The sequence below is a fragment of the Passer montanus genome, unplaced genomic scaffold (assembly GCF_014805655.1).
Source record: "Passer montanus isolate IOZ18808 unplaced genomic scaffold, ASM1480565v1 scaffold104, whole genome shotgun sequence".
NCBI lineage: Eukaryota > Metazoa > Chordata > Aves > Passeriformes > Passeridae > Passer > Passer montanus.
Genome location: NW_024356948.1, coordinates 597,109 through 610,820, shown reverse-complemented (window position 1 = coordinate 610,820; position 13,712 = coordinate 597,109). Strand labels below are relative to the sequence as shown.

The window sequence follows — 13,712 nt, the reverse complement described above, 5'->3', positions numbered from 1 at the left end:
TACAGGGAATCTGCATATCTCTTGGCAATGGACAGTTGTGACGATGCTGTTCAGCAAGTCAGAACCACAGATATTTGTCTTGGGGTTATAATATTTGCAGCAGTACAAGAAGAGTCTGCTGTTAGGATTGTTTAGACTATGTCTTCATGGGTTTTGCTTGGCCCACGGCCAAAGTTTTGTCCATACCCTATGTGCACAGAGGAAGTCTGAGTGTGTTTTCATCTGAGCAGCCCAAATGAGGCTCTCGGTTTGCACTTGAGTTTCACTTCAGTGTTGGTGCTCAGAGGGTGTTGCTACAGCAGCACAGACCAGCCAAACCCAAACCACACCCACCCACCTGCTCTGAACAGTCGTCTCCATCTCCTTCCATATTTCATCATGGCTCTGCACTATTTTCTATCCTGCTCGTACTCTTGCTCTCCCAAATAATACCTGGATGTGGTTTACAGCTGCTGCACATCAAGGATCTTTCCCAGTTCCCTTTAGAGCAGGTCTTTCTTTCCTCAGAAAGGTAGGACTGTAATATAGACTAGGACACTAAAATAAGAGAATAGGCCCAGTCATGTTTAATTTAAAAACATCATCTTAATATTGGGTCCAACATCTGGCAACAAGTTAATTTTCTTTCCAGTTTCTCACAGGGCCAAGAGCAGCCAACAACTGTGTTCTCTTAGACACAAGCACTTTGATCACTGCACCACTGTCTTTAGGAGTCACACTACTGCAAGACATTAAAATCTCTGCCTGGAAGATAACTTCAAGACTCACAGCCATTGTAATTTACCAAAGTAGACGTATTTTGAGGACTAAACCCTGCCTTGACTTGCCCAACAGTCTTGCATGTAAAGGCGCTCCAGCCACTCAAATCTGATAGAAGCCATTGTAGAGTTCAGCCACAGATCTGACTCTCAGCCTGCCAGGTACATTTCACTATTTCTGCCAGGGCTACCTGTGTTCCTGGAGTATGGCAAACCTCACCAATGCCCAGCTTTGCCAGCTGCAAACACCAATTATTCTTTTTGCAGATGGAGAAACTGAGGCTGCCTTTTTCACTGGGTAATTTACATAGCCCATATTTCCACTGAGACCACTGTCCTTGGCAGAGATATAAGTATTTAATAACAGTAACTGCATAGTCATCCACCTCTTTGGTACAAGGAATAACAAATTACTCTAAGAGTAAAGAGGTTTTGCTTCCCCTAGTTTCCAAAGCACAGCTTAAGAAGGGACGCAGGAGTCCCAAAAACCAGTCTGAAATGTACAGAAAAGAGCTTCAGCCAACCTCTTGAATATCCTCATCTTCCATAACTGGATCAGGAATGATTTTCACTCTCACTTTCCCAAAGCAAGATCTAGGTTCTGTCTATTGAAAATAGTTTGTGGCATGTTGAAAATAAGCAGAAGACAGAAGTTCCTGACTCAGTGCGTGCTTAAGCTGGAGAATGACTCGCTGCAGGATGTGCTGGATGCTTGCAAGAACACACGGGTTCAAAAGTCCACTGAACAATTACATCAAAGAAAGACACATCAGAAGCTACTACATATGAAAAAAACAAAACAAAACAAGTTAAAAAAAACCCAAACCAAACCAAACAAAACAAACAAACAAACAAACAAACAAACAAACAAAAAAAAACACACACCAAAAAAACCCCCCACACTGCAGACTCCAGAATTCCCTGAATTGCAGTGCACTGAATTCGAAACCAAACAAAAAAAAAAAACCCCCCAAAAAAAACCAAAAAAAAAAACCACACCAAAAAAAACCCCCACACTGCAGACTCCAGAATTCTCTGAATTGCAGAGCACTGAATTCGGGGAGAGTATTTGGGGGGATCAACAAAATTCCCTATTCTTTTACTGTTTCCTAGATATCCAAATTAGCTGTTGCAGACACAGCAAACAGAATCAGACAGACCCTGTGTCTCTTGTTCAGCTGTTATTTCACTCTGTTTACAGGATCCATGTCCAAGTCAAGACTCAGAGTGCAGCCAAGCAATTAAGTAAGAGAAATCCTTCAAACCAAGTTTTTGACATGCAACAATGGAGAGTAACGCACCTGTGGGATGAAGCTTCCTTCTTTGCACAGGAGAATTATGCTCCCACACCTGGGTTTATATTCATTTGCGCTTGTCCCCATCACACAGCTGTTCAGATTAGTGTTATTCTCCCTAGCCTGGGTGTCTCAAAGCCTCTGTCTCCAGCAGTTGGAGACCAGCAGCTGTGCAATCATATCTGCTAACGTATGGGATATAAAGGATCTGTTAAGTAAAACCAAACCAAGGAGAGAGGAGGGGGAGAGATCAGTGCAAAGAAATCAGTCCTGCTAAGATGTGGTTAGGGATGTCCCACAACACCCAGCTGCAACAAAGAGGTGAACTCAGCAAACATTTTAAAGCCTGCAGCAGAATTAGCCCCTTAAGGGTGTTGTTTGATATGGGGAGGAGGAGGGAAAAGGGGCCAAATAGGAGATGCAGGTGGAAGGAGGATTTGTTTGCTATTGTTTGGAGTTAGGTAGCACTATGCTTCTGTTGTTTGGGCTTTTGAATCATGTTGGATTTTTCCCCCATCCTAATTTTTGAACCACCTCTAGTTTACAAGGTTCATGTATTTTCCAGCAAGGTACCACAGAGAAGATAATTAGCTAATTTACAATTAGCTACAACAGTATTCATAATCACTTCCCCTGTGGAAAGGCTGGTAATCATCATCACATAGCTGTAGGACTGCTGTGAAAATGGCAACAGGAGTGTGAAACCCAGGCCCTGGGAAATGCCCTGCTTTTAGCCTATTGATCACCTGATTAGCACAGGTTAAGGGGAGTGTTGGGGCACTCTCACTCAAGAGAATGACAGGCTTGAGTTTGCAGATTTGAGTTCAGAGCTCAAACCAAACTTTCATAATATTCAGGGCATCTGCAGCTCACCCTTCTTCTCTCAAGTTCCTTCTTTCTTCTTTGATCTGTGGAGGATTCTTTGGTCATGACTGTCTGAAAGAAACCCAGGTTTATAGCTCTTTTTCACCACGTCACTTTGGCATATGCCTGATCCCATTGTTTGCAGTTGGGAGTTCTGAGAAATGAAAGGCTGGACATGAGTCAGCAATGGGCTCTTGCAGCCCAGAAACCAGCCTTGTCCTGCACTGCATCAAAGGAAAGTTGAGGCAGGTGGTTCTGTCCCTCTGTTCCATTTTTGTGAGGCTGTTTTTGTATTTTTGAGACTGCTACACCCAGCTCTGATGCCCTGGTATAAGAAGGTTGTGGACCTGTTGTGGATCATCCAGAGGAGGCCACAGAGATAATCAGGGGGCTGAAGCACCTATGGAGCACTATGAAGACAGGCTGAGAGAAGAGAAGGCTTCAGGCAGACCTTATTGGGGTCTTTAAATACTTTAGGATGCTTATGAGAGATGGGCACAGACTTCTGAATATTACCAGCACCAACAGGATAAGGGCTCCTGCTTATCAAACAAAAGGGAGTCCATTCATTTTAGATACAAGAAATACTTTTTACACCACAAAGCTGGTGAAACACTGACATAGGCTGCCCAGAGGGGAGTTTCTCATTCTTGAAAACCTTCAAGATTTTGTTGGACAAGGATCTCAGCAACTTACTCTAGTTAAGGATGTCCCTCCTCACTGCCAGGGGCTTGGACCAAATGATCTTTAAAGGTCCCTCCCAACCCAAACCATTCTCATTCTGTGCATGTCATGAACATTCTCTGTGCCATCTCCTCTTCCTTCTTTGCCAAGGACAAATCAGGAGAGCAGGCAAGCAAGATCAACTCTGCTTCATGCATTCTCTCTGGTAAATGTGCCACTTGGTCCTGTGCACCGGCTTTTCTTCTCACCCACACCTGCATAGAAAACTTCTCCAGGCTGCTTGTTTGTTGTGTCGTGGTGCCAAGGAGATAAACTTAAAGGCCTTCCCAGTGCCAGCACCAAGGCACTGCAGCTGCTCCCCCTCTGTGTGCAAGCATGTTTGGGAAGGAGGGGAACAGCAGCAGGCACAAATAATTATTAGCTATATAAATTAGCCTGGGACACAGAGATGGTGAATCTGTCCCTCCTCATTTCCAAGGCCTGGGAAGTTCTAGATGGCAAAGCTGCTTCGCGCTTTCCCGCTACAAGGATTCAACCTCTTTGTTTTGCATGAGGAATACAAGAACACAAGTGTATTTATATACTCTTATCTAAATGTACCCCCACGCACACACATACATTAGCAAGAGCTATCTGGATAAACACAATCCTGTGTCATGTCTCCCTGCGAGTGACCCTAATTTTCCCCCAGTCCCTCCACAATTGCTGTGATTCTTGTTCTTGTCCTCTTGCTCCGCATGGGGTCAAACATCCTGCATCTCATTGTCCCTTCTGTCTCTTTAATTAGTGCCCGTCCTCCCCCTTCTCCCCCTCGCTCCAGTGTCCCCCCTTCCCATCTCCTTTCAGCACTTGGTTTGCAGTGCTCTATTATTTCACCTTTCACGTGTGCCGCCTCCTTCGCCCGGGCCCATCTGACACCTCTGCCTTACACTCATCATGGAAACATAACATTTAAATACAAATAGAACAGGGAATAATTTAACCCCTATTTGCACTGGGGAAGGTGCTAAGGCTGCATATAAACACCGCAGGAAGGTCTATAGATATATATTTATCTGACAAGTTGTGTTTCTTCATCATGGTGCTTTGCAGCCAGCTTTTCCTGACAGGCACGAGCCTCCACTCCTGGCAGAGTGGTCAAGAAGAGGGATGCCTGGTTCCACAGGGGTATTGGAAATGTCACCAAAGGGACATCTCTGGGAACTCTAGTTTGTCATTGCACTGGTCTTTCTCCCCCTTCCTCTCCTCCTGTGAGGATCTTAGAGTGTTACCTTATGTCACTGTTGTGATTTATTTATGGCAAAATAGGGCAGAGCTTAGAGGAACTTAATTTTCAGTATTATCAGAATTCACCATCAAAACCTCCTTGGCTCTCCTGGGTGGCACCACACACAAAAATATTCACCCATGGTTGGACATTTCCATGGCAAAGCAGGCATGATGGCTCACCTTGTAGAAAAAGACTGATAGTGGGGTGTACAATGATGAGGGAAGACAAAAACATGAGGAGAAGAGGCTCACGTAGACACCATATTCGTTGCAATGTTGCCAGGAAGCGTCACTGCTCATAGTGGTGCCAGTTTAGAGATGTTGCTGCAGCATGGTTAGTGAGGAGTCCTGAGATGAGACAGAAACTGAATTGTGACATGGGAGAATGTAAAAGAGAGAAATTTGGACAGGTTGTTCCTCACAAAAGCAAAGGGACAATGCTCATATATGAATGACTACTTGATGCACAGCCATGTTTGTCCTTGAGGAGGCTACATGGAATAGCCTCTTTCATCACAGCTGTTCTTAGACGCGCTGAGTAAGCTCACTGTCTTCATTCCCCTCACAGGGAGGAGATGGAGGATGCTCCTCCTGTGTGCCCATCTCTGTTGAGCAGGTCTGTGTGGTACTGTGAGGTACAGCTGCCTCTCTGTGGCCACAGACCAGTTTAGGTTGGGGCACAAGGTCATGTCCACAACTCACACTGAGGACATGTCAGATCATGGCCTCTTTTCACCCTTCTCTTCTGCCCTGGACAGTGTTCATTTTGGTCTGGGACCCATGTCTTAGGAAGTCTGGTCTGAAGATTTTTTGTCCCACAGTCTGAAATGACATTGAGCATTGAGATTGGCAGTGGAGGAGATAGAGGACTGAGTCTGCCCGGTGCTCTGAAATTTAAGTGTGGATTCTGAGACACGTGTAGTGGGAACAATGTCTCACTGAAAAAGAAGCATGGGACTCAGGATGATGCTGCCCGGTGCTCTGAAATTTAAGTGTGGATTCTGAGACATGTGTAATGGGAACAATGTCTCACTGAAAAAGGAGGAAGCATGGGACTCAGGATGATTATATGGGTGGATTGTTTTTGGTAGAGACAGACCCTACAGGCAGGAAGAGCTTAGGGACAGCATCATCTAGAACTGCTCCAGGCTTGTGTGCAGCCTGAGACTCAGATTTTTGTAGGATGTAGCACCCTCAAATCTCACTAGAGGACACTGGAAACATCTGGTGAGGAGCACCAGTGGTGTGCTCACGTGCTCAAGACACACCTTGATGACATCAGCACATCCCCTTTTCATTTTATTCTTGCAAACTCGTGGCCTTTTTTAGACATATTTACAAAACAGAAGTAGTTTTCTTGTGCTTTCATGCCATTTTTTTTGCCTGGGATGTAGAAGAGTAGTGTATGATGATGCCCAGAGTGTAAGAGGCTCATAAAAGACCATAAGAGAATAAAATCATTAGCCAAGACCTGGAACATATTAAATGGTCCCTTCTGCTGGATTCTTCCCTCGCTTTTTCTATTCAGTATATGTGACAAGAATTGTTAAAACTCAGTGTTGACTTCCCTGAAAGAGCTGGGATGTGAGAGGCAAATGCATCACTTTGTTATAGAAACTACTAAAAGTAAAAAAAAACTTGTTAAATCAACTCATTTTTTATCAGTTTAGAGTGTGATTGTGTAGAGTTCTGATGGCAGGTATAACAAATTATTCCCCTGACTACAAAGGGTGCTGTTTCTCAGGATGCTGGTTTGGAGATGGGTTTGGGGGTGATGTCCAAGCAGTGGCTGTCCACGGGGATCCCCTTCACACCATCTCCCTGGACCAGCAGTTCCTGGGGAAGGTGATCCTCGCCTTTGGCAGAGCTGACCTGATGGTCAGATGACCATCTCATGGGCAGCTCACCAAAGCACCACATCCTCTGCCAGCCAGTGCAGTCCCAGTGCACTGCAAATAGGCGGGGTGGGGGCATGTAAAATAATAATTTGAGAAGTTCCTAAAACACCTGGTTTCAGCTTTGCATAAACTAGACCAGACAAGGCAGTTTCAGGCCAGTTCCACACTAGAGAGTTTTGCTGACAGAGGAGGGATGTGATTTTTTTTTTTTTAAGATGATACATTTATATTAGCAAAAAGTCTGGTGAAAACAGTTACACAGCTAGAGGAGTGCTTTTGCTGATGCAGCTTATTTGAAACAGGGGAAGCTGTATAAAGAACAATATGACACTCTTCTCTTGTGCTGGAAGTGTTTAGCAGACACAAAGTTTCTAGGCAAAACCTTTTGCCAATCATGTTCCTAGCTCTTTCCAGCTGATCTGCCCCCTTCCTAAAATATCTTGGAGGAAGCTGGTCCCATTTGCTAGGTAGGATTTTTTTTCAACACCTGGGAAACCTTTGAACTTTGGACTGGACTCGTTTCCTAAGGCTCTATTGTGCCCTAGACTAAAAGACACTCCCCAGTGCACAGCAGCTCCTTCTCTAAGGCTTGTACCTCACATCTTGGAGTCTCTTTTGCAGTGCCATTGGGCAAACAAGCCTTTCACATGTCCAAATCACCTTCTTGTGAGGTGGGAACAACCTACAAGTTGCATGGGTTTTGGTGGGGCTTTGTGCCCCACCACTACAGTCTGGACTATTTTTTTGCCAGCAAAGACCTCAAAACACCTCTCTGCATAACAAATTCCAACATAAAGTAGGAATATTTCTTGCTTTAATAGGTCTATCAGAAGGCTATTTCTGTTTTTCTCACCTATCAGAAGTTTATCTGTATCTCCCTAAACCTATTTTTCCTATCAGTTCAGCAGCCTAGCTGAAGGCAACATAATTCCTGCTTTTCTGTGGGCAGTACACTTTTCGTTGTCGTGGATAACTCAACTGCAGGGTTGAAAGCTCCTAATATCCTCATTCAATAGCCACTGCATGAAAAATTATTCACATCCAAGGCTGTAAAGTAATTTGCCAATGTGCAGGTGCATCTTGGAGAGGGGAATTTTGATCAAACACTGGTTTGAAGCAGAACAGATTGCCTACTCCAGTGATTTCTCAGTGAACAAAAGTGACATGAATTGCCCAATTAGTCAGCCAGAAAAGGGTTATTGCAAACCAGTGTTTTGTTCAGCTTTAGGTTAACCTGTACACTAAAAAAATAAATTAAATTTTAAAAAATTATTTCGATATTTACATATACTTATTCAAATTAGTTACATCTGCTCTGTAATGTGCTCTGAAAAAACCCTCTTGGTTCACACATTTACATAGAGTTTAATGAATCATAAATAAGACATTTATGAATCATGTGCAAATGGCCTGTTTATATACACGATGTAAACAATGTAAATTTCCATTTTTCTCAGTGTAATGGTAGTAGTCTTGGAACAAGAACCTGATCGAGAGGAGTCACTCAGCCTTCTAGGAGATCCTTCTGATAAACATTTTTTTTTTCACCAATATTTTCTGGAGGTGTCCCATGAAGATCCCTAAACTTGGTTTAAGTCCAAGTATAAATCATAGAATTGTTTGGGTAGGGAGGGACCTTGAAGACTATCCAGTTCCAATTCTGGCTCTGGGCTCACTGCAGCAGGTCCCTGTCCCTCCTGTGCTGGAGCCCAGCTCTGGATGCAGTGCTCCAGGTGGGTGTCAGCAGAGCAGAGCAGAGGGGCAGAATCCCCTCCCTGCCCTGCTGCTACGGGGCTCTGGATGCAGCCCAGGACATGTTTGGGCCTTTGAGTGCACAGTGCTGGGTCACACTGAGCATCCTTGCTCAAAATACAATTGTCCACTGGCAGAAATTGTCCTGCTTTAGCATGAAATACCACCTGCCTGAGCTATCTCAGATACTAACAATTGTATAAGTTAACTTTATATCTCAGAAAACAGTTTAAGTTTCAAAAAATTTGGGCTCATTTCAAATGAACTTATAAATATATTAAAATTTCATCCAAACTTGTAGATACATGTCTCTGAGTGGGCATGAATGACAAATCTCCAGTTTACAGGCTGTGACTTCCGTTATATCCTGATTTCAAAAAGCTTATGTTAAACATTTTTTTCCTGCAACTTATTTAGTGTTGCGAGGGCTACTAACTTATGTTATTTTTCATTTGGACTTGGTTCCAATACACTATATTTATCACATTCCTCTTGGATTGCAGTCTGAGCAATGTTGTCATTTCAGCTACTGCAAACTGACTGCAAAAACTGATCAGAAGAAGCTGATTTGGAAGACTTTGGTGCCTAGATTTTAAGAGGCAGATAAAGACTTTATAAATAAATAACCAAACCATTTTTGTTTGTTGTGTGGTGGTTTGGTTTTTCCGAAATTTGCTGGATCATTTCCAAGTACTCATGTGAAGTCAGAAGCTGTTAAGCTTTTTCAAGCCAGCCACCTGAAAAGACTAGCAGCTTCTGAGATGTGTCACCTCGGTGAAGTCACCGTTTGTGTTGCATGTGATACTGAGCCATCCTGGCTTTCACATCCCTCCTGAAATATGGTAAGCATCTCTTTATTTTGTTCCAGAAGACAGAAAACTCTTTGTGGGCATGCTCAATAAGCAGCAGTCGGAAGACGACGTGCGCAGGCTATTCGAGGCGTTTGGCAACATCGAGGAGTGCACGATCCTCCGGGGACCCGATGGCAACAGCAAAGGTAAGGGATGCCTGTGCTGGGCTGGACCCTGTTCTGAAGTGACAAAAGTGTCATGCAGCCCCCAGAACAGCACCTCTTATTTAAGAGGGGGCACATTTTTACTCTGCTGGTCACTCTCTGCTTGTGCATCAGAGGAAAAAGCTGATGACGTTATAAAACACTAATCTCCAGTGGGCTATGGGTCACCACATGAAAACTGATGCCTCCCCTCTGAACAGAGTCTTTGCACTCAAGATGGACTCCCCCCACTCCTGTTTCTGTTGAACAGGGTGACTCTTTCCTTAAAAAAATCCAATATTGGTACTTTACATCTTGACTCACTGGCTCCGTCATCACCTCTCTTGGTGTCTCATCCATCAGCCCCAGGTCTTTCCCTTCTTCACCTGGTCTTTGCATGGACTCACACCAGCCAGTGCTTGCAGCTCCAAGTGTACAGGTGCCAGTGTAAATATTATGCTCATTACACATTTACTCTTTGAAATACACAAGTACCTCATTGCAAAACTAGGTGCCTTTCCTCCTTCTGCCACTTTTTTAACCTGTATAGCACAAAAGATCTTCTGCTACAGCCTAGGCACAAGAGTGAGGCTCCTTTTTTGTGCAGAAAGGTCATATTTTTCCCCAAAAGTCTCTAGACAAAGTAACTTCAATCTGAATAGGAAACCCTCTCCTCCTGGCAGCTAATGTGTCCATTAAATATTGATCTGCATATAAGAGAGCATAAACTGTGTTGGCATCTGCAACACCAGAGAAGAGGCCACTCCTGCTGACACAGTTCTTATCTCATATTTTGACAAGTGACAACATCAACAAGCACATTTTTTGCAACAGGGAGGCAAAAAAAATCCAAATTGCAGTGATGCACTGGAGAAAGATACGGTTATTCCATAAAATCACTGGTGGCTGAAAAAAATTACTTTACACCAGCCTCATAGCTGTTCAACAGTCATCAGCACAGATCAACCTTTTTGATATAAATGGCTGCAAATAAACTGTGGGCACCATTTTTCAGTTTTGGGGTTACTTCATTTCCACAGCACCCAAAGACAGGGTCTGGCCCACAGGAAAGCAGTAGGCTAGGATGTCCTAGAGAAGCTCCAACCATCATAACAGCTGACAGTTAAGCATGTCATTCACTGAGCAAATCGTTAAATTGGGGAAAAGCAAAAAAAACATGTCTGTCTGCTTCCACCTGGAATAAAATCTAATGACAAAGGAGTTAAACAGAGTAATAATAAAGGCAATAAAGTCTGAGTTCTATAAGAAACAAATTCCAGAGGACATCCAACCCACAGACTTGTCTTCATACTTGCTCTATCTTTCCTTTTTTTTTTTCCTTCTAAAACAATTTCATTATAAGACAGAATCTGAGTGGCAGCTCCATATTGCTAACCAGTTTAATTATTAGTGCTAGCAGGCTGCAGTCTCAGGCTGACGTTTCACTGAGCTGTTCAGGATCAATACTGAGCCTTGACAGAGTTAATATTACCAGCTTCCATTTGCTGGTGCTATTTACTGAGAATGTGAAGCTCCTAATTTACACACACATGGTTTTGTGCATGCACACATGCACACAGAGCAGTCAATCCAATGGAAAACTTAAGGCTAGTGCCCTTATCTTAGGAGACAGTCAGGCAAGCCACAACTCCCACAAAGTTATTCCCAGTCTGCAATGTTTTCCATCTGCTAGAAACCAATATGTGACACACATTGCTTGTGAGCTACTTATTTTGGGTAAAACCCATAAGGCTTAAATTCTATGTAAGTTGAGATTTAAGCAGATTGTCTAAATTCCAGATAGCAGTCAGATCCCATGCACTTAAATCCTACCCAGCCCACCAGGTAACCCTGTGGTGAGCCTCTACACCCTTCAGGTAGCTCAGTACAATAATCCTATCACAGTCTAGGCATAGCCAAAAAGCTGCCTAAGCCTTTCCTGAAGCCATGGATGCTCTCCTGAGCACCATGGGCCATGGCCTTCAGAGTCTGCAGGAATACCTCCTGCATGAGTTGCAATGCTAGAACAGTGGTTGGAGCAGGTAACCAAGTGGTAGAAGAGCTGGGACTGAGGAATTTCTAACCCTGAAGGGGAATGCAGAACCTGTGTTTCCTGGGAGAGGATGGAGTGCTTCTACACCACTGTAGGTAAAGCTCACCACGGTCCAGGCAGGAGTACAGAAGTTCTCAAGTGAGGGATCTGAAGCGGATCCAGAAGGACCCAGAGAGTCTCCAATGCTGCTGCTCTCTGTGCAGCTATTCTTTTTCCCTTTCTATTTTTTTTCCCATTCAGCAGTCTGCCTCAATAACTCAAAAAGTAAAAATTTCCAACAGTACCTTCCATAAGAAGAGCCTTACCACCCTGTGCAATTACAATCTTAAGGCCTGATTCTGCGGTCTCCTCCAAGCTGACAAAACAATCAGGGCAGCCCTTCCAGCCCTAGTCTGGAAGCAATGGAACAAGAAACTCTTAAGCACATGTATCACCCTGTTCAGCAGAGGTTATATCTCTGTCTGTGTCAAAATCCCTTCACAGTCCAGAGCTGCTCCTGTCAAAAGGACACCATTGTTCTGAGAAGAGTGACATGACTCACATCCCCAGCTCACCCGCTCCTGGAGGCAGTTCTGGTGACAATGGGAAGGAAGATTATATGCACTTCTGGTGTTGTGTACAGAAGCCATCTGATTGAATGCACAAACAAAAAGGACAAAACGTTGGGATCTCTGCTATTGCCATGCCATTTATACCAGTAAAAGCTGAGTTTTCACTCATCCTGCTACCTCAAAACCTGCTGGAAGCAGTTAATAGAAAGCAGTAGGAGGGATCCCATTAGCATCCTGAGCATTAAACAAGATAAATGCCTGCTACTCCCTTTATTCCCACCTTTATCCAGCTCCACTGATCCATCAGGACCCTCAGCACAGGGGTGAATTTCACCTGACAAGACTGAAGCCTTCAACATGACAGCAGCACCACAGCCAAAAATCCTGCTCTAAATTAAATTGGTGGCTGGAACTGGAAAGCTTTTGTATATTTGCTAATCAGCATCTTCTTTTTAGAGGCAGAAAGTACAAAAGAATCTCTGCAAATAATTAAACACCCTAATTCTGGATTATCTCTGATTAATGAAGAGGAAGACGCAGTATCTCAGGAGCCTGGGAATGCTGGGCTGGGATTATGTCATAATTGATCCCTATTGTTTCCAGATGAAGTTTATCTATCTCATTTTCTCATGATTGTCTCTTCTCAGCTCCTTATAAATTAGATCCAACTATTAGCAATAATCATTGGGCCTTTCCTGAAATACAGCCCAAGCACAGTGCTGAGGGTGAACACAAAGTGAACAGCCCTCAAAGTGAGCTGTAAGATATGTGTAGCTTATTTTTAGAACAGGCTATCACTGCTTTCTTCAATCTCACTTCTCTCAGCCTTCAGTGATGATTTTAGGGAACTTTGGGGTTCATTCTTCTACTTTGCATCTCTTGTACTTTTACCCTGCACTGTAGGGATCCAACATGGTGTGAAGACTCCCTAAACTTGCTGTAAAGGGGCTGAAGGAGAGCCATCCCACTGTCAGGGCAGGCATCCCATGCCCTGCAATCTGCACCCCTTCAGGAAAACCGAGAGGGCTTTGCAAATTTATTAAAAGCTCAAAAGTCATTGGTAGTAATAGAAGGGAACGGAAGCCAAAACTTCTCAGATCTCTCCCAATCTGTTCCAGAAACTGCCTTAGCATATGGAAATTACCCTTCCCATCTCTGAGTCAGTTTGCTTGTGGCTGGGAGTGTTGGCAATACTTTCCCCCACCTTAGAAGTGCATGTAACCCTTTGAAGTGTTGATCATTTTTGCACTCCAGCACATACCCATAAATGCACCTTTCTGCCCTGAAACCTTATGTAAGAGTTCGGTGTGAGATTCCCCACACAGCAACACAGGCCAGAGAAACACTGCCCACATTTCTCTAATGTCCAGAAGAGAACACCTACACAGACACTGACTTTGCAGCTATGAAAAACTAAGATTCAAGTTTTAGTGGTGGCAGGATGGTAATCAACACATGGGTACCTCTCCCACCCCTGCTACTTCACCAGAAGGTGTCTCATGCTTTGCCAGACCTAAGTGGCTTGGAGCCAAGACAAGCTCTGGGCAGTCTGTCACAGAGCTCTACCAAGCACTGAAATTATAAGGTACCTTGT

At 43.9% G+C, this 13,712-nt stretch overlaps 1 protein-coding gene across 16 annotated transcripts in view; it reads left to right on the top strand.

Moving 5' to 3' along the window:
• The window catches only part of CELF4 (CUGBP Elav-like family member 4), a 715,523-nt gene that overhangs the window by 583,899 nt on the left and 117,912 nt on the right, over positions 1-13,712 (top strand). For 11 of the 16 annotated variants that reach the window (XM_039718741.1, XM_039718767.1, XM_039718775.1 and 8 more), the window contains exon 4: positions 9,389-9,517. In XM_039718741.1, coding sequence (XP_039574675.1) covers positions 9,389-9,517 — 129 coding nt within the window. The remainder of the gene's footprint in view (positions 1-9,388; positions 9,518-13,712) is intronic. The other 5 variants (XM_039718835.1, XM_039718749.1, XM_039718800.1 and 2 more) reach the window with 1 other exon arrangement.